Source organism: Melanaphis sacchari, unplaced genomic scaffold (assembly GCF_002803265.2).
Source record: "Melanaphis sacchari strain LSU unplaced genomic scaffold, SCAv2.0 Contig8_pilon_pilon, whole genome shotgun sequence".
Taxonomy (NCBI): Eukaryota; Metazoa; Arthropoda; class Insecta; order Hemiptera; family Aphididae; genus Melanaphis; species Melanaphis sacchari.
Window position 1 is genome coordinate 6369959 of NW_020271635.1, and position 27981 is coordinate 6397939.

General features: G+C 27.7%; 1 protein-coding gene across 47 annotated transcripts; it reads right to left on the minus strand.

Moving 5' to 3' along the window:
* Window positions 1–63: 63 nt before the first annotated feature.
* On the minus strand, window positions 64–27943 carry LOC112602763 (myosin heavy chain, muscle). 47 transcript variants are annotated; one of them, XM_025351030.1, is made up of 36 exons: window positions 27761–27943; window positions 26156–26450; window positions 24923–25066; window positions 23820–23976; window positions 23583–23610; window positions 23401–23515; window positions 23237–23329; window positions 23096–23159; window positions 22875–22973; window positions 20230–20333; window positions 19413–19550; window positions 19227–19346; window positions 18945–19094; window positions 17727–17897; window positions 16291–16470; window positions 16042–16198; window positions 15189–15241; window positions 13820–13907; window positions 13609–13726; window positions 12815–12932; window positions 10812–10948; window positions 10310–10436; window positions 8998–9207; window positions 6095–6367; window positions 5702–6004; window positions 5526–5582; window positions 5153–5406; window positions 4304–4382; window positions 3542–3787; window positions 3269–3465; window positions 2799–3148; window positions 2485–2725; window positions 1807–2260; window positions 1569–1736; window positions 1050–1475; window positions 64–196 (listed from the first exon to the last, which is right to left on the minus strand). In XM_025351030.1, the coding sequence occupies exons 2-36, from the start codon at window positions 26360–26362 to the stop codon at window positions 113–115; spliced, it is 5910 nt and encodes a 1969-aa protein (XP_025206815.1). In that variant the 5' UTR covers window positions 26363–26450; window positions 27761–27943; the 3' UTR covers window positions 64–112. The 47 variants fall into 47 exon arrangements, with proteins under 47 accessions (XP_025206815.1, XP_025206830.1, XP_025206844.1 ...); XM_025351045.1 differs by lacking the exon at window positions 12815–12932 and adding an exon at window positions 13239–13356; XM_025351059.1 differs by lacking the exons at window positions 4304–4382; window positions 12815–12932 and adding exons at window positions 4702–4780; window positions 13239–13356.
* Between the last annotated feature and the right edge of the window lie 38 nt (window positions 27944–27981).

Sequence of the window (27981 nt, forward strand, 5' to 3'; positions counted from 1 at the left end):
TGATGCTGCTGTTTTGTGTGTACATGTTGTTTTATGATACATTTCGAAAAAAAAATAAAAATATTGTAGTACATTTTTTTTAAAGTTTTATTAAAAATAAGTTAAATTTTGTTTAGAAGTCGCCGTCTGGGTGGAGGTCGAATCTGGGTGGGAAGGCGAATCCGTCGAATTGTGGTTTAACGGGCGGCCTGTGTCCCTATAAAAGAAACAAATCAAACAAAAACACGTTTAAAAATGTTTCATAATTGTCAGAACGTATATCATAAATGTGAACAAAATATATTATTAATAAAAGTCTAGGTCTTGTGTGATGACTTTTAATGGATTGATCGTGCTACATGCATATAACAAATAAAATAAAACCATTTAAATCATTACTGATAGTAGATTTCATTTTTCAAATAATTTCAAACCAAAATTAGGTCTATGATAATATAACTAAATGGGAGTTTTGTTAGGAATTAAAAAAATATATTTTGCAAAGATAGGATTATTATTAAAAATTTGAATTATTTTTAGTCGGAGTATTTAACACTTAATTGATTAGAATTATAAAATAATCAAATGCAAGTTAAAGTATAGCCGTATCAAGTCATGTTGATTGTGCGGCTAAAATTGGTGGAAAAACATTCTAAACAAGTACAGGACTCGTCAACTATAAATCTACTCTATCCGACTTACAAATAAATAAATAGATAGAATCAAGATTTTACTCCAATGGTAGCACCTTTCGTGGCTTTTGAGGCTGGAATAATAATGATTTGATTAGCTCGCTTTATGGATAACAATGTATCATACAATTAAAACACTTTGGATGTATGACATAACATTTTTTTACATTATGTTAACAAATTAAGTAAAGAACTGCTCGAAAAGTGTTAGATGTTCATCATCTCGATTTTGCGATACATCAAACATTTAAAGCGCATCTATTAAATTTAATAAAACGCGTGTACAAATCGCCCCATTTATAAAAACACCATATTTAAATGTATAATAAGTTATTATATACAATAAACTTTAATTTATTAAAAATGAAAAACACTTACAATTGGGCTTCCGCCTCGTGCTGTAGAACCTGATCTACCCTTTGTTCTGAACTTTGCAATTGCCTGTTCAGCTAAGTCAGCTCTTTCTTCAGCCTCTTCTAGTTCTTGTTGAGCCTTACGGAACTTAGCCAAGTTGAGTGCGGCAATTTCTTCGGCTTCTTCGATCTGTCTCTTGTATGTTTTGATCTTTTGTTGAAGTTTGTCAACCAAGTCTTGCATGCGCTCATGGTTCTTTCTGTCTTCGTCTCCTTGGAAGCTCAGCTCCTTAATTCTACGTTCAGATTTTCTTAGGTTCTTTTGTGCATCTGCGTGTCTGCGTTGTTCACCATCCAACTCATTTTCCAATTCTCGTACCCTTTGTTCGAGTTTCTGAATGGCTTTCTTACCACCCTTCAATGCATTATTTTCAGCTTCATCTAATCTCACCTAAAAATATTGAATAAATATTAAAAATAATGACATTACTTTTTAAAAATTAAAACAATTCCTAGAAATAACAAATAATTTATCTATACGTACTTGTAATTCCTTAATTTGCGTTTCAAGAGCTTTCCTAAGTTTTTCTTGGGTTTGTGCGTGGTCTTGTTCGGCTCTGAGTTCATCAGCAAGTCTGGCAGCGTCTACCATTGCCTTCTTGGCCTTCTCTTCGGAGTTCTTGGCTTCATTCAATAACTCGTCTAAGTCAGACTGCATAAAAACAAATACATTATTGATATACTTAATAAATGGAAATAATCAATTAATGTTATAATATTACATGTAAGGTTTGTAGTTCTCCTTCCAGTTTCCTCTTGGCAGCAGAAATGGAGGTAGCTTGTGCGGAAAGTTCATTGAGCTGTTCATGAGCATCAGCCAACTCTTGTTCAACTTGTCTCCTGCCACGGTCAGATTGTTCCAATAAAGTTCTGGATTCTTCCAGTTCGTTTTGTAATGCATTTGCTCGTCTTTCAGAAATGCCCAACTGTTCTCTGGCATCTTCTCTAGCTCTAGATTCTTCTTCAAGAGCAGTTTGTACATCTTTCAACTGTTGTTGATACCGTTTAATGTTCTTTTGGGCTTCAGCATTAGCTTTGTTAGCGTGGTCTAAAGCGATTTCAAGTTCATTGATGTCAGCTTCCAACTTCTTCTTCATTCTTAGAGCTTCAGCTTTTCCTTTAGCTTCAGCTTCCAAGCTGGCTTGCATAGAGTCTAAAGCACGTTGATGGTTTTTCCTGAAATAACATAAATTACATGTGTCATGATAAATTTCAAAAATTGTATTATTAGGACTTAAAATAAAAAATAATCTTTAATTTATCAGTAAGTGATAGTTACGTTATTATTTAATTCTATTAATGAATACAATTGCAGTATTATGAACTATTAATTTGAATTTACTGAGATGTACATCATTTTTAAATTAATCTTTTAGTGTATTTTAATAATTTTATTTTACCTGGTGTTTTCGAATTCTTCTTCTTTCTCTTGGATACGTCTGTCAATTTCTTGTCTAACTTGAGACAGTTCCAATTGTGCTCTCAATACTTTGTTCTCTTCTTGTTCTAATGCTGCTTCAGCTTCTTCTAATGCAGCTTGGAGTTCATCTTTTTCAACTTCCAATCGTTTGCGTTGTTTTTCAATTTCGTGAATGTTTCTACCACCTTCACCAATTTGGTCAAGAAGATCCTTGACTTCGTCTATTTAAATCAAAATAATATTAATATTATATATTAAAACATATTACACATTTGTATTAAATATTAAACTTACCGGCTAGATTTTTATTTTCACGTCTGACTCCTTCCAACTGTTCTTGAGCTTCTTCATAGGCTCCTTTAAGACGGAAGAGTTCAGTGGAATAGTTTCTGCATTCTTTCTGACTTGCATCTAATTCAGCTGCTAAGTCATCAACCTTGAGTTTCCATTCTCCAATGATCTTGTCAATGGCCTTGGCCTTCTTTTCAGCAGCATTAGCAATTGCTGTCGCTCTATCGACTTCCAATTGTAAGTCTTCGACTTCAGTTGCCAAACGTTGTTTGGTTTTCTCTAAAGCAATAACCTTTTGGTTGAGTGACTCAATGGTCTCCTCAGCTTCAGCAAGACGAGCTTGCAATTTACGTCTAAGAAAAAAAAGAAGCGATTAAAACATATTAGATGTGAAAATATTAATCGGATATTTTTGCATAAGTTTTAAACGCATTAAATATACATATTTTTTATGATAATAATAGAATACTTACTTGGCTTCTTCAAGTTCTTCAACCCTTGCAATACCTTCAGATTCATATTTGGTACGCCACAGTTGAACTTCAGCATTAGCCTTACTCAATTGTCTTTGAATATCAGCCTTTGCTTCAGCTTCTTCTTCCAATTGTTCACGAATGTTATCGATATCATGTTCCAAGTTTCTGAATTTACCCAAAAGAGTAGCTCGTTCCTAAATGAAATGAAATTATATTTATTGATTCATATCATAAATAAAACAGTAATAAGTTTTGTATAAAAATATTTACCCTTCCTTCTTCATCAGCCAGTCTCTTAGTATCTTCGAGTTGGGTGGTGAGTGAAATTTTGATCTTGGCCAACTGAGAAACCTGTGATTCAGCCTCTTCTAATTGACGAAGTAAGTCTGAGTTTTCAATGCTCAGCTTCTTCTTTGCAGCATCAAAGTCGTTTAATGTGCGATTGGTTTCATCAAGTTTACCTTGAACTTCGTTCAATTGGTGTTGTACTTGTTTATAAATCTTTTCGGTCTGGGCCTATTATTTTAAGTCCAAAATAAATTAGAATCTAATCATATATTATTTAAAATAAAAAATGAACACAAACACGAAACAATCATTTGAACACGTCTTACAAATATTAGTACATATTAGAAATTAAGTCACCGTCATACATTTACAACGCACACTTAAAATCTAAGTTATTTCATCGTCATATAAAACATGTTACTCAGCACATTTCAACTGACACATAGGTAAATATTTTAAACAGTTCTAACTAAATTTTTGTTTATAAAATATATTAGTAACTCAAGATAAAAACATTGTATTATTTTGACTATTTATAATATAATATTATAATATTTGCCTGCTAATAATGACGACTTTTAAGACTTAAAAACGAAGCTTCTATTATGTACATCAAGTTAAGTGCGAAAAATAAATATATAGAATTATTAATATGAAGCAATTTTTAATTTTTTTTTTTCAATTATTATTCAGATGTTTTTTTTTTTTTGCCAAAGCAATACATCATTTATTTTTTCAACCAACCTTTTCGTTAGAAATGTGGTCTAAACTGGCACGAGTATCATTCAATTCACACAAGAACTGGCATTTATCCTTTTCAGCTCTAACAATCAATACAATATTATTTTTATTTAAATTCTAAACTATCGTTTTATTTAAAAATAAATATTATATTTTGATTTTAATTTATTTCAGATACATAACTTTAAATTGATCAAGTAATGTATTCGATAATTTTATCTGTAGTATTGAGTATACATCTTATCATATGAAGACCTTAATATAATAATCAAATAATTTATTTTCAGTGGGAATAAGTTAACATGCTTTCGAAGTTTGTTTTCATTGATTCACAAATGAGGGTATAAGTAAAACATGATCATGCAACATATATGAACACTGAAGTTCAGTGTTTTTTCTACCTTCTCTCTAGATATTAAATCAACAGCAGCTCTAGTGTTGTTTAAGTCGTTGGAAAGATAATGTGAATGGTGCTCAGCCCTAATTTGATAAAATATACATTATTTTCAATCTTTATACAATAATAATTTACATAAAATGTGTGATATCTATCAATTAATAAATAAGTTATATAAAATAAACAACAAACTTACTTTTCTCAATTACTTCGTGCATAATTTAATTTATTTAATCCTAATAAGTGTAGTACTTGGAAGTTTAATTATTTCAAATAAATATGCCGTAACGATTATTATATAGATAGTTAAAATAATATATAAAGTGCCCACATATTTAATTAAATCATATCAGTAGGAATATATAATATAAAATTTGTTTTATTAGTTGATATTTAAATTATTTTTTAATTTTTTTTATCAATTATATTAAAAGTAATAATTGTACGAAACTTACTTGGTCTTAAGTTTGTTCAATTGGTCGATTTGGTCACCCATTTCTGCAACAGCATCATTGTGCTTCTTGCGTAAGTTGGCTAAGGTAGCTTCGTGTTGAATGTTAGCTTCCTCCAAATCACGACGGAGTTTGCTCATCTCAGCTTCACGTTTCTTGTTCAACTCAATTTGAGCGGAAGTAGCACCACCAGCTTCTTCAAGGCGTTCACCAAGCTCTTCCAATTCACGAGCAAGATCAGCGCGTTGTTTCTCAGCCTATAAATATGATAAATACATGTAAGTAGGCAAAAATGCGTAATTTATATTAAATCGTAAGACAAAATGGTAAAATGTTAGATTTGTATATACATTTTTAAATTGTTATTAGTTATTACCTTAGCACGGGCTTGTCTTTCAGCTTCAACTTCTTCTTCGAGTTCTTCAATTCTTGACTGAAACGGGAAATATGATTATTAAGTAAAGTAAATTAAAAAGTAAACTTTAAAAATAATGTTTTATGCATAATATGTATTACTTTTTAAAATATAAAATAATATATTAAATTACTTACTTGAAGTTCTTTGATTTGTTTTTGTTGTTTGCCAACTAAAGCTTGTTCATCTTCTAGTTTAGCAGTAAGGGAAGCCAATTCTTTGTCTTTCCTTTGAATGGTTTGTTCAAGTTCTTTTTTGTTACGTTCCAAATCAGAAACTGCTTCTTGGGTAAGTTTCAAGTCTCCTTCAGTCTTCCTCTTACCCTTTTCAATATCACCTCTTAATTTCTTTTCGCGTTCTAACGAATCTTCCAACTCGTCCAAAGTTTGTTCCAACTTGTTCTTAACTTTGTTGAGATGGTTGATTTTGTCTTCAGCCGCCTGTAATCAAATAAATAATGATAAATTACTTGAAAAAATATGTAAATATTTATTGTGAATGAGATATGATTCTAAAAAATTTAAGCTGACCTGTAATTCTTCGGCAGTTTTCTGGGCGGTTTCACCAGATAATTTCTTTTCTTTGTTTAATTTGTTAATAAGTTCGTCTTGATGAGCAATTTCATCATTCAAGTTACGAATTTGGTGGTCCTTGGATGCCTTATCTTGATCAGATTTTTGAATAGATAGTTCCAAATCTTCGACATCTTTTTTGAGACCAGCATTTTCTTGTTCCAATTTCTTTTTCTGTTGGAACAGTTGGTTGCGTGCATCTTCTTCTTGAGTTAACCTCTCTTGAGTTTCCTATAATAAATCACAAACATTTAAGCCTAAGTGTTCATTATTAATACTTGTGTGAATTATACGAACTAAAAGTCATAGAATAAGTTCTAAATTTATGTTACTTTTATGCTTATTGTATATGTTGTATATATACTTCTATCTAAATAAATTAAAGTTTTAACAGAGTGTAAAAAATATAAAAACAATTTATTTGAAAGATTTTATAAAATAAAATATGCTGCATAGACTAATAGTATAATATTTTTCTTGAATTTTTAAAGATAAATAAAATTGTGGTATTCGTTTGGGTGTCTGCCAATTCTAATTAAAATAAAAAAATACCTCGAGTAATACTAGTAGTTTAAATATTCATCGGTGCATGTCAAAATTACGTGGGTATAAATTATATTCAAATTTAACAGGTTAATGAAATAAATGTTTAAATAATTTTGCTTGATGAATGCCGTTTATACATAAACCAATGTTATCCAGATGTTTTTATAATAACCCAGTAGTCAACGCGTTTGATTTAATCATTTATTTTGGGAATATTTTCAACATATCTATAGAGGTCGGTATGTTGGCATTTTTACTAAAATAACGATGAAATCAGATTACAAAATCTATATAGTATACATCTATATATATATATATATATATATATACATATCGTATAAGTTTATTATGCTCAAAATTTTAAACACTAATTTTTTTATGGAATATTAATAAATAACATAACTGTATAAAAGAAATAAAAATAAATACTTTTTAGAATTTAAGTAAGATTCCACGATAATTAATAAAATAGATAATTTCACTTTTTTGATTATTGAAATGCAATGTTAAATATCAACTATTTTTAAGGTACATTAAAATAAAATAACTTAAAATAACTTAAAAAACATATAAGTTTAAACAATAAATAAATTGTATAATTATTCTGTTTGAAATAAGTTTAAACAACATATTCAAGTATATTTATTTAATGTACCAAAAGAGTGGATAACTAATATTTTTCTATATTTCTATAATTTTTATTTTATTTGTAATTATAGAGCTATTCATAGGGCTATTATTTTACCAATGTAAGCCAAATTATTTTGTTTTAATCATTGAAAATCATTAAACAAATGTAATATTATGTAAGTATTTTTTTTACTTAAATTGTTCGAAACTAAAAATGGAGATGTATTAACTATTAAATAAAAGTACCCATAGAGTCGCGTTTGTTATTATTTTTATATGAAATTGTATACTATAATATTTAAATATAAATTGAACATTCCTAATTATAAACGCTACAAAAAAAAAAAAAAAAACATTGTCGAATGATTTGTATACTTTTTAGAAGTCCTTAATTTTGCATATTTATTATTTATATATACATATACATATCATATTATATTAAAAATATATAATATGCAATAAATAACATTTTTTGTTTTCATACAGTAGAATATTAATCTATTTCCAGGTACATTGCGTGTGGGCACGTGTTATTGCGTGCCCCCCACCCCCATGACGGGATTTATGGGTCTTTTCGTTGCCAGCGAATTTTTCCAACATGTCGTGAAATCTATGTTATGGAAGAGGGAGAAAGATATCCGATGTTTTACGGTAATATTATTATGGAGGCGTTGGAACTAGGATTATTCATCAAACTTTAAAATAGACCACCGCAGGCGTGTCTCGTGGTATATTCTTTCACGCCACTTATGTCACATGGAACTATTCATGGATGATTATATATAACATAATATTAACATTTTTTTTTAAGTTTATATTCTGCAAAATTTTTAATCTTAATGGGTTATTTTAAAACTGGAAATTGTTGTAAAAATGCATTACAATTGATGTCAGCTTATTCCAAACTTAAGTTAAAATAATATGTATTTTAATTTTAATTACCACTAGTATTCTTTTAATATTTAAATTATTATTAACTTATATGATAGTTAGGTATTTTCTTTTTTAGATATTTTATTTTACGTTTATTAAATTATATTTAACATGTTCGAGTTGTAAAAATATGTTGATAAGTATTAGTTCTTTAATTTAGAAAATTTATTTTTTGTAAAAAAATATTTAAATTACTCGTAAAACGTGTTAACTGTTAAATGCATTATTATTTATTAAAATTTCTTGTTTAAACTTCCGATTTTAACTTAAGTAAAAATTAAATAAAAATAAATATAATTTTTTTTACGGTTTTTGGAATTTTATTTTCTAAAGTTTTGAATTCTTTCATACTTTAAAATATCTACTTAAGATTAAATAATATAAATAAGTAATTATTATAGTATAAAAATATCTATTTATGCGATAGGTATTATTTCTATATTTTCAGTACTTTTATTATGGTTTTAAAAATAAAGGATAATTAATAAGAATTATTAAAGTACATAATTAAATATCAATATATTTTAAATGATTTCAATTGCGAATCCTTATAACTGCTTTAAGCTTTTAATAATTAATTTAATTAACTACGTTTAAAAGTCAACGTATAGTGTTGAAATAATTTTAAATTTTTATCATTTAATTGTAATTAACTATATTTTGAATAATTTAAATTATTGTAAGATATATTTTCTTCTATTTGTATGAAATAAAATAATAGGTTAAAAAATTAAAATAATTAAAACACTCACCGAAAGTTGAGATTCCAAATCGCTCTTTTGTGCCGCCAATTTAGCTGCCCTTTCTTGGATGCTGGACGAACTTCCTCTTTCGCCTTCCAATGATTGAAGCAGTTGTGTCTTCTCCGCCAACAGTTTCGTGTTGAGGGCTTCGAGTTCTTTGCGAAGTTTTTCTTCACGTTCATATGCAGCGGTGACTTTGTCTACTTCTTCTTCCAATCTCTGTTTAGAATTTTCCATATCTTTTAGTAACTCCATGGCGGCACTGGGTTATAGCTAGGCTAGCACTCGAGAAGGCAAGTGATGTGTCTAATGAACCAAGTGGTCGATGGTGCCGAAGAAAGCGGCTATGTGGGTGGACCAGTAACGCGAGAATATATTTGGTGGGGGTACTATATTATGTAGTGTGCATATTTGGATGCAACATGGGTGGTGATATTTATATAAATTCTATTTAATATATTTATAATAATAGTATAATAAGAGAACAATTTTTATTCTAGTATCATATTATTAATGATTATTTGAACGCTTTTATTTTATTTGAAACATGTATAAATACTAAAAATATTAAATCCCAATGATATTAATATGCTTAAAACAAATACAAATTTAAAAAAATCTATATTTAAATCAAAGATTTTATAAACACATTCGTTTTCAAACAAAATATGTTAGTATACGTTACAAGATTTTTTTTATAAATACAATATAAATTAAATAGGATTTAAAAATAGAAACCTTAGTCAGTTTTTTGTTAAATTGATCTGTTTTATTTTAGGTTTGGTAGTTTTTCATTTATTATTATAAACTATTCAAATGAGAGAAATTTTATATGGTATTGATATTGATGTTATTTTTAAATTAATATGATCACATTTTTTAGAACTATGATTTATCATGTATATAAAAATAGTTAATATTAATTACTCTTGTAAAAAAATATTTGTGGAAAAATTATTTTTAACGTTTACATGATTCATGTTTTCGAGGTTAGAAAACAGATTAGATATACATTTTTAATAAAGAATTTATATTATGTTAAACCATGAATAATTAAACATGATATTATATTATAAATATAAAAGGATATCTAAATTAAATCATGATGTATTATTTGATTTCAAAGAGCCTAAAAAAGGTTTTTACTTTTTTTGCGATATTTAAAATTTTAAATCCCGTTAAGGTGATAATAACTGTAATATGATCGCAAACTTCATACAGTAAGATCAGAAATTTATGAGATAAAATATACATAATATATATATTGATTAGTCATATATTTATATAAAATTACAAAATTACAAATATGTAAAATACTTACTCTCAATTCATCTTCAATATTAGCCACATTGAGTAATGGCTTAACACGAGACCACATCTTCCACCATGGCCACGATCTCAATTTCATGTATTTCCTTAGACTTCTCTGGATAACCAATAGAGCCAATCTGTCCAAAAATAAAATCACTAGTTAGAAAAATGTATGAATTGAATATAAAACAATTCAGAGAATCAATAACACGATATGTTATGACTTATACGATTTAATATAAAAATTTAAATAGAAATAATAGGAATTTATAATAAAAATTTTTCTATTCAGTTTTAGCCTATACTGAAATTTTTAAAAAGCAATATATTTATGTCATAAATAACTTAAATGTATTTTTACAAAACGTGAATACTATAACGACGATGTAATGACCATTACGCATAATATATTATATATACTTGTATTTATAAATATACTCGCAAAATGTTTTTTTTAAACTATTTATTGTTAGTATTTTCATATTTTTATTGGACGTGTCAAGTTTACTAACCTCTGGTCTTGTAATTTCTTGAATTGTTTTCTGGCAATATAACCACGAATATATGATTGCAACCATCCAATGATTTTACTTAGTCGTTCATCACGTAATTCTTCCATCTGACCTAATACTCCAGCACGGAAGAATACCTATTGAATTTAATGAAAAATTCAAAGGAAATCAAGTTAGATTTATGTATAAAAAAGAGCTCTATTTTAATATCGACAAATGACAGTTAAACAACAATTTTGAACGGATATTTTTAAACATGAAATTAAGTTTATACTTCGTTGTATTACATTCAAACAAATATATACGTAGGCACAAATAAACAATCAATGTATCTATCAGAAAAAAGATAATTAACTAATAAACTTCATTTTATGCACTACGAATTTGAATTTTCATAATAACAAATTATACAACTGGTCAAAGCAAAACAAAACTATTTGTTAAAAATAAAAAATAAAGTCAAGTGCGGATGTTAAGTAATAACAATAATATAAAGCAAAATTTAACATGCATGATTAATAAATAAATTATATGTTTATATAATTATTATATCCCGGATTATCGTTTTTATTTTATGAATTTAAATTTAATATATTTTAATAAAATAATTAAAAATAATGACATTCACAATATTATGATGAAATATACGTAAAATGTAATTGAAAAGAAATGTTCTAAAAATATTGGACATTGACCACGACCTACATACATATAAGTCCATGAAACGAACGTTTACAAAATATTTCTTAACCTGTTAGTCTATTATATCCTTTTAATGGCGTAATTCCGGTCTATACAATTGTATTATACATCGCAATGCACAATAAAATATTAATATTCAAGAGACAACAATTTGAAATACTCTATATATCAGATACTATATACACACAATTATTTTAACGTAACATAGTACTATGATCTATATAGATATATAGATCCCAATAAAAACCTTATATCTACTAAAATCTTAGTGAAAAATCGAGATATTTATAGATGTTTTATTGAAATTTTTAAATTTTATTTTTGTGACATAAAAATTTAATGATCCTACATATTTAAAAAATGCTTAGTAAAATTCTTAATATTATGTTCATTGAAAATTATAAATATATATTAACCAGTTGTAAATTTAAACGATATGATTAATGAGGTTTGATGTATTTCCGTATCGTCAATTCAAATAAATCGATTTTGAAATGTAATAGCCTCGAAAATAATAATATTAAACCTGATAGTTAGAATTTTTGAAACAAGGTTTATAAACTTGAAATTGAAAACTACGAAAAATTATGTTTTGTCCACCTAAAGACCAAAATTACGCCACATGATGGTATTATATGCGTGAATTAAATGTGAATTATATTAATTTAATGGTATCAAATGAACATATTGTCCCAAAAATATACCTTAGTGTTACCCAAACGGTATTGTTCTGGGTCGAGTTCAATTCCTTCCAAAATCGTTTTTGTCGCTTCTTCGGGCGACATTGAGTCTTTTACACCTTTCGGATACAGTATTTTGTATCTTTATTGGTGTGATACACAAGGTATTTTTTTAAATAAGCAGTGGAACATGAAAAAACCAAAAAACAAGCAAGGATAAAACAAAATGATTTTGTTTTTTGTTTGCACTATAAATATACATTGGTATACAAAACGTCTAAAGGAATTGGGTAATAATTTGTCTACTTGTCCGTAGATTTTTTTAATGTTATTATACTAGACTACGCACTACGTATAAACTACAGTCTAAGGTCTAAGTGGGCACATGCTGCAGCGGCTATTCTAATATTAGTAAAATATCGATGAGCGTCATTGAAGTAGATAAACAACTTTTTTTTTATATTCAGCCAGCTTAACATTAAATAATCCTAGAGCCCAATGTTGTATAGCAAAAACCTTCAGCAAAAAGTTGCAAGAAGTTTGTATATAATGAAGCAAAATGGCATAAATTAAGAAATTTCGCAAACGAAAATTCCTATTAGTTTTGCTTTTTGAACATGCCTTAGTGTGGCCAAGCCTGAATTTATCTGGGTCCAACCCGACGTTTTCCAAAATGACACCAGCGCATTTCTTTGGGTCATTCTCCTTTTCCGCCGCAGCAGGAGCTAAGATCTTGTATCTATTGATTTGTTTATCGGTTTAAATATAAATTAATAATAATAATAATAATAATAATAAAATTAAACATTTAAAAAATTAAATGTTAAATTTCTATCTCGCATTACGTTGTTACATTTTGTAACATTTATTTAACTACATTGACACTTAACATACTGCAAGGTGTATGGCGTGGGATAATAGGAAGGTTTGATCGTGCTGCATTCCAATACTAATTATTAAAACCAAAAAGGGTTCACTCAAAGGTATGTAAATTACTAAATTTGGATATTCTAATGGAAAATATTGATATTTTTTTATAACTAGCCTTTGTATGCCCGATACGGTAACTTTCCGGATCTAATTGGATTTCTTGGAGACATTTAGCTGCTGATGTTTTAGGATCAGGTTCAGCCGCCATAGTTGCGGGTGCTAAGATCATGTATCTTTTTACCAAATAAAATTAATTAATTATAGTAATTGTTTATATAAATAACTTTATATATAGGATATAAGTATGATATTTCATTTATTTTGACGATGGCTGTACTAAATTGTACTAGAAGGTAATTTCTTAATTTTATGTTTACTGTTTAGGAATATGTCTGTTTATAAATGTGTATGAATAATATATTTTTTAAATTCATAATTGCATATTATGTTTGGAAAATAAAAAATTAATAAGTGTTGATGCTTACCGCAATTTGAAGTCAGGATATACCATTCTGTTGGGGAAACCTTTACGGCAAATACGGATACCTTCAAGTACACCGTTACATGTCAGCTGATGCATTACCAAGTGAGAGTCAATCACACCTATAAATAAAAACGATTTCGCAAGATATCGTAAATAAATGATTTAATAAAATTAAATTTAATATGAAATTTATGAGGACAAAAAAAACTTACCAGGCTGTTTCATTTCATTGGGAATAATACAACGTACGAAATGAGGTTGAGTGCTCTTCAATGTTGTCATCAAGTTGTTCAATTGTTCCTATGGTACAAATACAAATATTAATAAATATATCTATAGTAAATTGTCATAAAAACAAAAACTAACAAAAAAAAAAACAACGAGAATATATTTGTTATTGTCGTACAAAAAACGTTAAAACATAAAAAAACAGTTAAAATTTTTTTTTTAAATCTTTGTTGTAACATGATATTCCTACACACAATTATAAAATAAAATTTAGACAGTGTACGTGGAGTTAGAAGATTAAGTATTCTCCTTCGTTATGCTAACCAACACATTTTGTTATAAATGTTATACAATGTAAAACATTAATGTTGTCATTACATTTGAAAAATAATTCTAAACGTAACTTGATTTTATATGTTTATGAAGACTAATCAATTTCAAATGCTTGAATTAAAATTTGATGAAAATTGAATGAATATAGTACTGATCAATATTATTTAAACATTTTATGTCTTAATACTGTGGAACATTTTTTAGTAAAATTGAACAGTTAAATAATAGTAATAAAATATTACTTTAAATATAAATTGATACTTAAATAAATTATTAATGAGTTTGGAAGTTTCTAAAATTTAAAACAGTGATCAAATAATGCAAACTAATACCCTCAAACATATTAATCGAACAAGATTTTGTTGTGTGTTACCGGTTGGGAAACAGTTTTTTGATTATTTCAGGGAAATAATCATACGATCATACAAATTATTTCCCTTTAGTATTGCTTAAAATGTTTAATATGTGAAAAGCCATAAGCATATAGTTTTTAGAATACTCTCCCATTTTATGGGAAAGATATTCATACTATATTAAATAGGTAATCTTTGCTCAGAATCTTAAATAAAAATGTTGTTATTAAAAATATAATATATTCAAAATACGGCAGTATTTTATTGTTAATAGCAATCACACACGATTATTAACACTTGCATATTATTATGCACAAATTTCTTTTTTTGTTTTAGTACGTATTTGTATACGCGTGCAACACATTCAGATATATCCGGTTTAAACGGTATTTGCAAATTGACTAATTAGATAAATATTAATTCTAATTGGTTTATGACTAATTATAATGATCTAAAGGGCGAAATAAAATACATTAAACTAATTCTAATTCTAATTCTACTTTGAGGAATACACAAAAAAAAAAAAAAATATGCCGAATTTGTAGAGTTTATTTTGCGTCCTTATCAAAACAACTCAATTCGTTGGAGTGATTTTTCAAAATCGGCATTTCATTGGATTTAAAAACAAAAATCAAGTCCGATCTAATTATTATTACTGATGATATACCTTATAGGATGATGACACAGTGGCGAAACCACCGCCCTTCTTTCCACGACCTCCTGTTTATTTGCACAAATATTTTAGAATCGACAATAAATTATAAATAGGTATTATCGATAATAGATTTTGTGTTTTTCTTAAATAATAAGTGTTGATTTTTTTAAATGTGTGTATATATATCAAGTGTTGTTTAGTATTAATATCACATAACAAATAGAAGACAGAAGATATCGTAACAATATAGTAAATAATTATTGTAATGACGTAATATTTGCGAAGCAGTTTTATAGTCTCACAAAAAACACTATTTTGTGTAGCACTTTGGTAAAATTACCCTGTGTAATGTAGATACTGTCATGAAAGCCGAACCTTTTGTCCGTTTACCACCTGCATTATATAAAATCCATCATAAATCATGATTAAGTTAATATTAAATTAAAATATCGATATTATTTCATTTTTACTTGATATGAAATTCTTTAATGCGACGATTCTAAATATTAATGTATAATATAAATAAAAAAAAATTTGTATTGCTGTATGTGTATTAAAAAAATATACATCAATTATTAAATGATTTGCATATCATTAAAATTAATACGTTTACATAATACTTAAAAACAAGTGGTAAATTTTGGTTTAAGATATTATATCATATTATTATTTTATATGATTTTGAAATAATTCTATACCTTTAGTTTAATATTTTACTTTAAAGTACCTTTAAATATAAAAAAAAATAATTTCAAATGTGTATGTGTGTCTGTGTGTTCTGTAGATTTGATTAAACAGTTATCATATGTAATATTTACACAATATTTATTTAAATTAGTATGATGATTATTACAAAAAATATTACCTTTGCCACCAGCATCAGCAGCACCACCAGATTGACCTGGATGGTCAGCAAAGATTTCTACCAAAAGTTTGTTTGTTCCCTTTTTAAATTGGTCAACAACGGTGTCGTTCAATGGATCCTTGTTCTTTTCTAACCAACCAGTGATGTTGTATGATACCTAAACACAAGTACATGATAATATTTAAGTACGAAAATATGTATTGAAATCAGAAAAAAATTTTAATTTATTTTTAATATTTGATAACTTACCACACCGGCGTAATGGGCAAGCGCGAAGTGTCCAGCTTGGCAACCTGGTTTGGGAGGAGCTGGTTTCCTGAAGTTGGGTGATTTTCCCAAATGGTTGGTGGTCAATTTATCTTCAAAGGTCTTATCCGTGGCTTTGGGGAACATAGATTCTTCTTCAAGAATTGACAAGATACCCATGGGCTATATTATATAAATTTTAATAAAATTAGACACCTAAGTATTTACAAACACAGGTTTATAACGTACACGCATTGAAAAAACTTTTTAAAATATTATAGACTATAATATTAATGTGAAAAATTAATTATGAATAATTATGTGTTTAATCTCAATTCAAATGTTATTATCATTTAAATGAGGCTTTAATTAATACTGTTTTTTATTATATTTTTGAATGCAGAAATGTATTAAAAATAAGTAAAAATTATTTTGATATTATAATCAAGAGTAATTTAACATCTTATAGTACGTTTTGTACAAAACTTTGTTACACTTTTTTAAATCATAGTTTATATTTGAAAATAAGATGATATAGACGGCTGTTTAAATAAACTAATTTAAATTTATTAGTACGATTAAAAAATATAGTATTGTTTTGATTATTTAATAAATTATTATAAGTAATTTTAATGCGTTTCAGTACATTATTAAGTATTTTTTTTATAAATTCACAAATAAAACAAAATTGTATCATGTCTTGTTTTGTACAATTATCTGGATAGAAAAAACATGCAAACATTCTACACTACAAATATATTTGTTTATATGAAGATAAATCTAAATATCAACATTTCTGTTTTCTAAATATACCTGATTACAATAGTTGAGAGTCAAATCGCCATGTTTTTGAACTACTCAATGACCTTATTTTTGTATAGGAACCGTTTATTGACTTCTTGACGATTAGTTTTTAATTTAATTTATATTGGTACAAATAATAGAAGGGTTTTTTCTAAGTTTTGTTCATACTAACCTTTTCAATAAGATCAATGCATTGTTGCAAATCCATTCCAAAGTCAATAAATGTCCATTCAATACCTTCACGTTTGTATTCTTCTTGTTCTAATACAAACATGTGATGGTTGAAAAACTGTTGCAGTTTTTCGTTGGTGAAATTAATGCAAAGCTGTTCGAACCCGTTGAACTACATAGTACAAACGAATAGGAAAAAACAAGCAAATACAGTTAGCATGCACGAGGTATAAGTATAAAAATACAATATTTAAACTAAAAAAAAAAAAAAAAAAATGAAAACTATAATGAGTAATAACTATATTAACTATATACTAATTCGACGTGTCTCTCATGGCACGTTTTGGAAAACCACTAAAATACTTATGCTACACAATTTCCTCGTTTGTCATATGGAGGATCGATCTAATTACTGTGCAGAATCTCAACTCTAACACTCAACCGCCTGCTTCAATACGGGTTACCTTTTCAATAAGTTCAATACAGGCGGCTAAATCCATTCCGAAATCGATAAAAGCCCATTCAATACCCTCACGTTGGTACTCTTCTTGTTCAAGTACAAACATGTGATGGTTGAAAAATTGTTGTAATTTTTCATTGGTGAAGTTGATGCAAAGTTGCTCGAAACCATTGTACTTTAAATTAGGTAGCAAACAATAAACTTGTTAAATGGATGTGATGTGTAAAATAAAATATTAAAGTGGTCTGAGTACGATGGATAGGTGGGATGTATTATTATATGAACATTATGAATATTATGAACATAATAGGTTTAGTCAGTATTATTATTAGAGGGATACATCATTAATCGGTAAATAATAATATGTTGCTACAAAATATGTAAAGGGTAATAATATTATTAACAGTTAGCTATAAGGCAATTATAGATATGGTTCAGAATAATAATATCTACCATAAATAAAATATTCTTACCGATGTTTCTCGAAATATTCTCTCGTTGTAAATTGAAGTGTAACACATAACTAAAATTCTGGGGACTCAATCGAGGATTGGAAATCAAACAAAAATACACATATACGTCATGCTATCCGATTATATCGAAGTACCTTTTCGATCAAGTCGATACAAGCTAATAAATCCATTCCGAAATCAATGAAAGCCCAATTGATACCCTCTTTTTTGTATTCTTCTTGTTCCAACACAAACATGTGATGGTTGAAAAATTGTTGAAGTCTTTCATTGGTGAAGTTAATACACAATTGTTCGAAACCATTGTACTGTGTTTATTAAATTCAGAATTTAAAATATTATACAAAATATTAACTAATCACAATCAATAACCGTAGGTGAAATTGAACAAAAACCATGTTTTTTTTTTTAAATTTCACTAAAAACTATTTATTCATGGGTATAGTAAGAACAAAAGTAAATCAAGCAATCCTAAAATATTAAAATTATGGTAAAAAATATATTTTTAACTATAGATAAACTTATTCAGATATATTATAAAAATAAATGGAATATTGAAAAAAAATTATGTTCCGAAAAATGTTATCTACATAACAATTTCGTTCATAATTAAGTAAAATAGTAAATGAAAGATGAATAATTTACTTTAATAATATAAAATTGTATATACTTTATTACAATTTATAATACAACTGTACCTTTTGATTATTGTATTTTTAATTGTAATAAAGTATAAGTATGATTATACTCACGTCGAAAATTTCAAAACCAGCAATATCCAATACACCAATGAAATGTTGACGTTTTTGTTGTGTGTCCAAAGTTTCATTACATTTTTTCACTAAAAATTTGAAAAGTCTGTCAAACATACCCTTGGACATAGCACCTACAGAGTATGCGACCTATAACAACGTAACAATATACGATTAGCATATATTTTGGCAATACAAAATAATATCACAGGATTAATAAGTATCAATACATAATTTAAATATTTAACAAAGATACTAAAAAAAAAAAAAAAATAAACTTACTTGATCCTTATTACGACCTTGTGTAACAAATTCATTTCCTACTTTGATTCTAGGTTTCAATAAATTTTTATACAAATCATCGCAGTCGACACCCAATAATTTTGCGACACGTGCACCTTCCTATAATCAGAAACAAAATATGTATTTTATAAATATGTAGTTAAAAAATACATTTGACATAAATACTTCAGTGCCGTCGGCTTCAGCTTGTTCCTCGCGACCACGTTGTTTGAATTTCATGCCTCCCATGTGCATAACAGCGGCGGTAATCTTATAAATGTCATTCTTTTCTTCTTCAGTGAATCCAAGGACATCAAAAGCTTGCTATTATTTTATAAATAAAGTTATGCGAAATTAGTAGAGAACATTTAATTTAAAATTTAAATTAGTGTATTTCACTTTAATTGAAATAATTGAAAAAATTAAAAAATGTTAACGTGATTTAAAAATAAAATACGTTTAACGAAATTTTACTATTTTTTTTTTTTTTTTAATTTAAAAAAATAAAAATAAAAAATAATCAAAAAGGAATTTATTTAGAATAAAGGAAAAATTGAAGGTTGTCTTAGACTTGAGTCAAAAAGCAAATTTTAGTCCAAGTCGACAAGTTTGTACAAGAAGCAAAATATAAAGACCTAAGCAAGGAAACACAAAAGCTTATAATAAAGCTAAATAAAAAATATATTTGATGTAAACTTACCCTCACTCAATCAAAATGCAAAATAAAAGTGAGGAACGTATACATATTTTCATAATATTATACAATCTATTTGAAGATGAAATAAAATATAATAATATAAATAACAAATTTACTATAATAATAAAGAATTTAATGTATGTGTTAAATAAGCTAAGCAGAAAAAGCTCCCCAAATATAACGAAATATTTATTTAATTGATTTTCAGTTGGTCGAAAATGAAGAAATTTCATTAATTATTAAAATTTTTAAATTTGTATACAAAATATTTTATAACATTTATAACTACTAAGGCATGAGACTCACATCGGTAAGTTGAAATTCCTCTCCATCGTCCATTCCGGGAATGGTGATTTTTCCTTGAGATACATTGACGTAATCATAGATGTCGTTAGATAACATACACATTTCTGCCAAAGCAAGCGATTTCAGTTAAGCATGTAATGTTTAATTATATTTAATACGAAGACAATTTTATTTATACACAATATACATATTTCTATATTATAATAAAATATAATATAAAATCAAAAATCAACATAAACTACTAAAATAATGTTTGTTTTAAATATTATTATTTTTTTATTTGTTTCGAGACAATATTTGTTATTTACAACAAACATTATTTCATATAGAGTTTTGCATGGTGCTATTATATGCGTGCTAACATACACAATAACATAAATTTTGGACAATACAATAAAGCATATGACGATAAAATATTCAGTCATACAAATATCTAATAAAATAAAACAATATCAGTAAAAATAGACATAATATGCAACCAAAATATGAAATGAATACCTTTTTTTATTCATAATGTATGGTTTTAAATGATAAACAATTTTTTCCCCTTTAAAAACCTATAGATCGCGTTTTATTGGCTTGTAAGATATGCCTAATAGCATATGAATGTATATCAATGTATGATGTATTTAAAGCAAAGAATAAGATTACGAAGCACCCGTGAAGTTGCACTTACATCAGTTATTTGAAACTCTTCACCATCATTTACTCCAGGTATTCGAGTTTTACCTTGGCTAATGTAATGGTAGTCTGAGATTCGATTACTCAAATAAGTCATTTCTGCGTGCAAAGTGCATAATAAAACAGTTATTACACAAAATCATACATGTCCAAAACAAAAAAAAAAAAATAAAAAAAAATGATATGCTAGTATATATTGTGAAGATATTTCAAGTTGCATATAAGTTTTGCGATTGACTTGAGTTTTAATACATATTATTAAGTACATTGCTGATAATCACAACAGAGTTTAGCCAAAACATTCAAGCCGCTTGGTATTCAAAGATTACACATAGACGGTAGGATAGATTCAAAAGGATATTCGTTTAGAATGCTCATTTATTATTTTATTCCTTATAGTTTTGTTTTGGTTATAAGTATTGAGATTTTTTTTTTTTTTATTTACTTAAAAGGTTATTAGAATTTGAAATGAGCATACTTGAAAACGAAAATAGGAATAATCAGGAAAAGACTTACATCAGTAATTCTGAACTCTTCTCCGTCATCTACACCAGGTATACTAGTCTTTCCTTGGCTGACGAAATGGTAATCGTTTATATTGTTGGACAGGAGACACATTTCTGGTTAAAAAAACAAACCCCATTTGTCATGCATTGGGTTTAACAAGTAAAGTTGATATATGAGATAATCGCATACATCGCATTTACTAAATACGTTCGGGTTTAAATCAAAACTATTTTCAATACACAAAGAATTAAATATTCCAGAAATGCAACGCGAGAAGAACTATTAAAAGTAACTTTCGCAATAAGTATTTTTATTTAATTTTTAAGATCATTAGATCGATTAAAAATTAAAATTAAAATATGCAATTTTCGGAATAAATATTCTGTTGTGAAAATAGCTTAATATTAAATTAAGATATTGTTCAAAAACCAAAAAAATCTCCCATATTCGCAATCAGTAGTGTATAGGATTTTTTCGTAGAAATTTAATAAGTGGTATGATAGCATTAAGTTAAAATACGATGAGAAAACAATAAAAAAAATGTATGAGAAAAATTTTAAAATCATTTATACAGTATAAGTTAAAAAATTTAAAAAAAGGTTAATACTCATTATAATCATATACACTACGATTCGATGTTTTTTAATGTTAAAAATAAAAAAAAAATATATTTACACGACTACAGTTAATGTCATGAAATCGGTTGATCTGTTTTATATACTATACATTTATATCAAAATAAAAATCACACATTTGTCGGTTTGTGACTACGTGGATCGTCAATGTACATATTATGATATCACGTATGATAATACAGTTAGGGATATATTTTACAGTCATATCGTATGTACATTACGCCTGTACTAGTTTTGTAATGTACGGCTAGTTTATTTACATTATTGTATACACTCGTAGATTTTCTATACATATAAAAAAAAAAAAATGCATCTATACTACGTCATCTACGTTTGCTAAGACGCCCAGCATTTCGACGAATATCAGTAACAAGGAGAATACATAAATAGTGTATGGAATAAGGAAAAATTGTTCAAGAAAGAGTAGTAAGGATAAGACCGATTTGAAGGTTCTTACGTCGGTCAGTTGGAATTCTTCTCCGTCATCCATACCGGGGATAGTAGTTTTTCCCTGTGACACGTAGTAATAATCGTGGATGTCTTCACTCAGCATGCACATGTCTGTGTTCAACAACCAATCAGTGTTATTTGGATTCAAAAGTGGTAGTTAGTATTGATCGAATAGACTACGATTTCATTCGCCAACGTTTTAACGCAATGATTTTACCATATAATTTTATTATCTATATTACCTCCCTATGACTTATAACAACCGTTCCCTTTACTGTGTATGAGAGCATTAATACAATTTTTAAACAATTAAATGTATCATTTTAAAGAATTAAAAAATATGTTTATTATTATATTATATATATATATTACCTTTAACGCCTTTCACGGATCCAGACATGATTTGGTAGAAAATGTGGTAAGATCTTTCAAGTGCTTGCTGAGAGATGACACGAGCTTTTTCCAATAGATCTGTAGTATTTGAAAATTATAGATTAGTTTAAATTATTTTATTTTATTTTAAGCGATACTTATGAACACGAGGTACATCTTTTTTTATTGTAGATAAAGTATTTATATTGAAATTTACTTACAAGTTTCGATATCAGCTCCGGCCAATTTTCCAGAAGGACCGAAATGAATACGGATAAATTTACCCTAAACACCACCACAAAATATAAGAACATCGTATTATTTCGATAAAATATTCGTATTATAGACGGTTATAAACTTACGAAACGAGATGAGTTGTCATTACGGACGGTCTTAGCGTTACCAAAGGCTTCCAATACCGGGTTAGTTTGTACAACTTGATCTTCCAAGGAACCCTATTAAATTAAAAAATTATTTATTAAAGTAGGTTCAGTAATAATTGTTGTAAGTATTCTTTAATAATCACCTTCTTCTTGACACCACCAGCGGCTTCTTCTTCTTTCTTGGTGCTAGCTCCAACAGTGGCAAAGTAAGCAATTACCTTCTTCGTGTTTTCAGTTTTTCCAGCTCCAGATTCTCCTCTGAATAATAAAATTAAAAATATAAATATAATGAGATTTTCGATAATAAACTAAAATAATATCTTACGTGATCAACATAGATTGATTTTCTTTGTCTGAAAAAAAAAATTAAAAAAAGCTTTCGTTAAGAAATACATTTTTACAAAAATGATTACATTTATTAACAATGTATTTTATGACATACTTGATATTCTACTAAAATCATATTCGCGTAGTATTTAAAAATATAAAAATACTTTAAATTTGAATTTGAATTAATAAAATAAGTTCATCTTAAATCCAATATGTAATTGCATAAACTAACTTGTAAGCATGTTAACATAAGCGCCGTCAGAAATGGCAAAAATGTGGGGTGGAACTTCATTCCTCCTCTTGCCTCTGTACAATTTGGCGCAACGGTTGGTGTACACGGGGAATCGTTTGTAAGGATTGATAGCAACGCAGAACAATCCAGAGTAGGTCTAAACATATCATGAATTTTTGCAAAATTAATCAAAAAATAAAAATACTATTAACATTACAATAGACACTTATATTGATTTTATGTAAGTATTGATTTTTTTTAAATATAATCGTTATTTGCATAAATATGCAATTTAATCTATATGATTTTTTAATCAAAAAAATTATTTACATAATTTCATTAATCATGAAATTATTTGTTAAGTGTCTCTTGTAAAAATAAAAAAATATACATTGTACAAAAAAAATCTAATCTAATCTAATTTCATTCAAAACAATCTACTACTATGATTTTTACACATCTAAGAAACTACTAAAACAAACATATTTTATTCTATGTGTGAAGCCAATAGGTGTTGTTCTCTTGAACAGGGTTCACCTAGAACTGTCGATCCAATGTCATATTACGGCCGACAGTAATAGCAAAATAACGAACACACAGGATAGGTAGGTAATTGGGTTTTACTGTATAAATGAAATATTTATGTCTCTTAAAAATTATATATTTTAACGAGTATGGAAATTAAATAAATTTTAAAATAATGTTTTACGTTGATTTGGATATTTTATTATTAATATGAAATCATATAATTAATCATTAACTATAAATATATTTTTTGATTATTATTATTATTAAACAAACAAACAAATATTTAATTTAAATTTAAAAAGAAATAATGAAATAGTCGCGTAATAAAAAGGAATATACAGTTTCACTGTTTCAAGAATATGAAATCAGGGATTGACAAATAATGTATTTATGAACAAAATGATAGAAAGTTGGATGATTAAAACAAAATATGAAAACTAATGTCATAATAATTATATGTTTGTGTTTTACGAAGGTTATTTCAGGAATTAGATTACATAGGATGTTCCAAACGGGTTTCAAAATCCAAAAGCGTGGTACACGTAGACTCTTTCATTGGTTATCCCAACACTTACGTAAATGAGCTTATGGTAATATCTTTCTTTCAAATTATACAATACAGACGCATCGTTCAAATATGTCAAGTTTGACATATCCTCGCATTTTTCATATTTCGGTGGGTTCACTTGGCCCACTTGATCCTTTTTGAAATCTTTTACCTGATATACCATAGAAAATGTATATTAGTAAAACTGGAATTAGTACTTACGTAAATCAATTTGCAATAGTATCGCTGCCTCAAGTTGTGCAACACACTGGCATCATTCAGGTAAGTTAGATCAGCCATATCTTCGGCTTTCTCGAATTTCGGCGGGTTCACCGGATACACATTATCTTTTTTGAACGATTTTTCCTATGCGATCCAAAAGACAGTGGGTAACATTGAAATGCAACATATTTTATATAACCATTAAAAACTTATCTGCTTTTTACTTTCGTCCTCTATAATCTGGTAAACTAAGTATTGTTTTCACTGATTTTAATTTTCATTAATGCATTATAGAATACCAAATTAAAAACGATGATTACCTATACTGATTAATATTATTTTTATAAAAATGAATCTTTTATAATATTATTTATAATTTCCGTTATCAGTAAGATTTGATTATACCTAAAATCAAATTATTTATATTATATCCGGATACGTATAAACTATAAAAATGTTATCTAAAGTTAATTTTAATTTTTAAAAAACCCCTTATAATTTATATCGAAAATAAAATTGCAAAGAAAAAATAATCGTAATCGTTCATTTTTATTATAAAATAAATAAAAATTATGATCAATAATACAAACATATTTAAACAATTAATAGTCAAAATTATTTCAGTTGAATATTATTACCTCTCATTATTCCATAAAGTATTTTAAATATTTAATGTCATCTTGAATTTATCTTTCCAATTCATCAGTCAGAAAATTTAAAAATAAATTATATCTACTTCGCTGAAATATTATTTATTTATCGCTACTGACTGTATAAATATGTTATTTATTTTATACAACACTTTTATATTTACCTACATATAAAAATTATAAAAATGTTCATGTTATCGAAATTTCACTTAAAATATTATTAAAAGGATAGTTAATATTTATTGTTTATTAAATGAACAAAATATATCCTGAAATTTGTATTAAACTCTATCATTGAATTTAAAAAAAATTGTTAAACATCACATCGAAATATCCGATGAATTATACAATATTTTAAAATTTACTTAAAACGTTATTTAGTGACTTACTTCTCCATTAGGCAAAGCAACGGTGACCAAGTCGCCCTTGGTTCCTCGGATTTCTCCCTGGAGGAAACCTTGTTCTTCATCGGGCACCCAGCAAGCCTTTTTCGCATCGTAAGGTTTGGTCTGATCGATTCTCTTCTGTTCGAGAGATACGAATAAGTATGGGGTTGGATCTGGGTCATCACCCTCTTGTTTAACTACACGCGGCATTTTTGTAGTTTAAAGAGAAAAATCAAAGAAACGGATTGTTGCACGTCGTCACACACCTCTTTTATTTATGGTGTTATTTGCGACACACCTAAAAAAATAATTCGCGATAAATTAAATATGCTGGTAATTTGGTATAGATAACTGTGTGTGTGTATATATATAGGTTTTACTGATGTTCGTTAATGCAAGTTAAGTAATGCTGATGTTTAAATTGCAAAAAATAAAAATGTTTAAAATTTAAATGATTAAAAAGTTAAACAAAAAAATTGTCGAGCAAAAATCAAACGGCATAACCGTTCATTGATTATTCAACGGTTCGTAAAATAAGTTTCAGCAAACTCAAACTCGACATTAATAAGTTCGCAGTGATGGATCTACAGTATAAATAACACACACACAACAGACACAAACGATGTTAGGTGACACGTTTTTTTTTTTTTTAAATCAAAAAGCTTTTTATTGCATATTTGAGGTGCCTGGAGCTATACTTGGCGTGTATATTATTAGAAACTTGGGAGCCAGAGCCAAATAATGCAGACCCGGGTGGACACTATACAGACCGAAATAGATCGAACGGAAATGAATGTTAATGTACGATATTGGTGTTTAACAATCAGCGAGAAGCGTTTAATAGTTCTTAGTAATCTCAATCACACAAATAGATCATAACAATATTCGAATGCATAAATAATATGCACTCAAAGAATTTTATATGCACAGAAGGATGTACCCGTTAAACGACTCATTCAAATGTATTTGAACTTTTACGACGACGGCCCTACAGTGCAGCTATCGTTTATATGTTGCAGCGATTCTACGATACTCGAGAGATGATAAAATTATTATAAAAGAGTTTAAAGCACAATTAGTTATTGACTGTAAACGATCAACAATTTAAATCGGTAAGTTTAAGTTGTAGTAGATATTTTTATGTCCCGAAAACAGTACTACGTCTGACACGTTGAACGAATTCTGCGCGTACCAATTATGGCAAATGTGTCAATTTCGATGCTCAGAATGTTGAGATCGTAAAATATTATAAATAATTAACTATTGGCGGATGTCCAGAATTCTTGGGCGTATATATGAAATACGACACGCGACGGCCTACATTTCGCGGAGGAAGAGAAAACAACAAAAATAAATCTATTATTAGACCAGCTCGAGCCGGCAAAAAACTTCAAACGATTTTCTTGAAGATCTTAAGTGGTTATGGTAAACCTATTCCGGTTGATCTCACGATGACGCAGACGGGTAAACAGATGAGTAGACTGGTAAGCAGGTGCCGGTATATATTATATACGATACATGTGGATATCACCAAGGTCTAAATGGAATACGGTCAGGACGGATTGATCGCAAACGAATAAATGGTTTAAAAAAATGTTTAAATTATACCAGAGAGGTCGATGTCCGTTGGTTATTTGACGAACACTGCCGCGTTTGGTTAAGACGGCAAACAAAACAAAACAAAATCTGCGCACAAAAACAGCCGTCGACACTATGTATAATTTATTTATGTATGATCACCGACGCGGCGAATTCGATTTGCGACAAATTAATACGTATTACGTCGTAGCACTAAAAAAAAAAAAAATAATCAAAAAAAAAAAAAAAAA

Coding starts and splice junctions, on each gene's coding strand:
- LOC112602763 (XM_025351030.1), bottom strand. CDS start 26,362: ATGCCGCGTGTAGTTAAACAAGAGGGTGATGACCCAGATCCAACCCCA. Junction 3,466..3,541: donor TGGCTGATGAAGAAGGAAGG/GTAAATATTTTT, acceptor CATTTCATTTAG/GAACGAGCTACTCTTTTGGG. Junction 1,476..1,568: donor CGCAAATTAAGGAATTACAA/GTACGTATAGAT, acceptor CAATATTTTTAG/GTGAGATTAGATGAAGCTGA.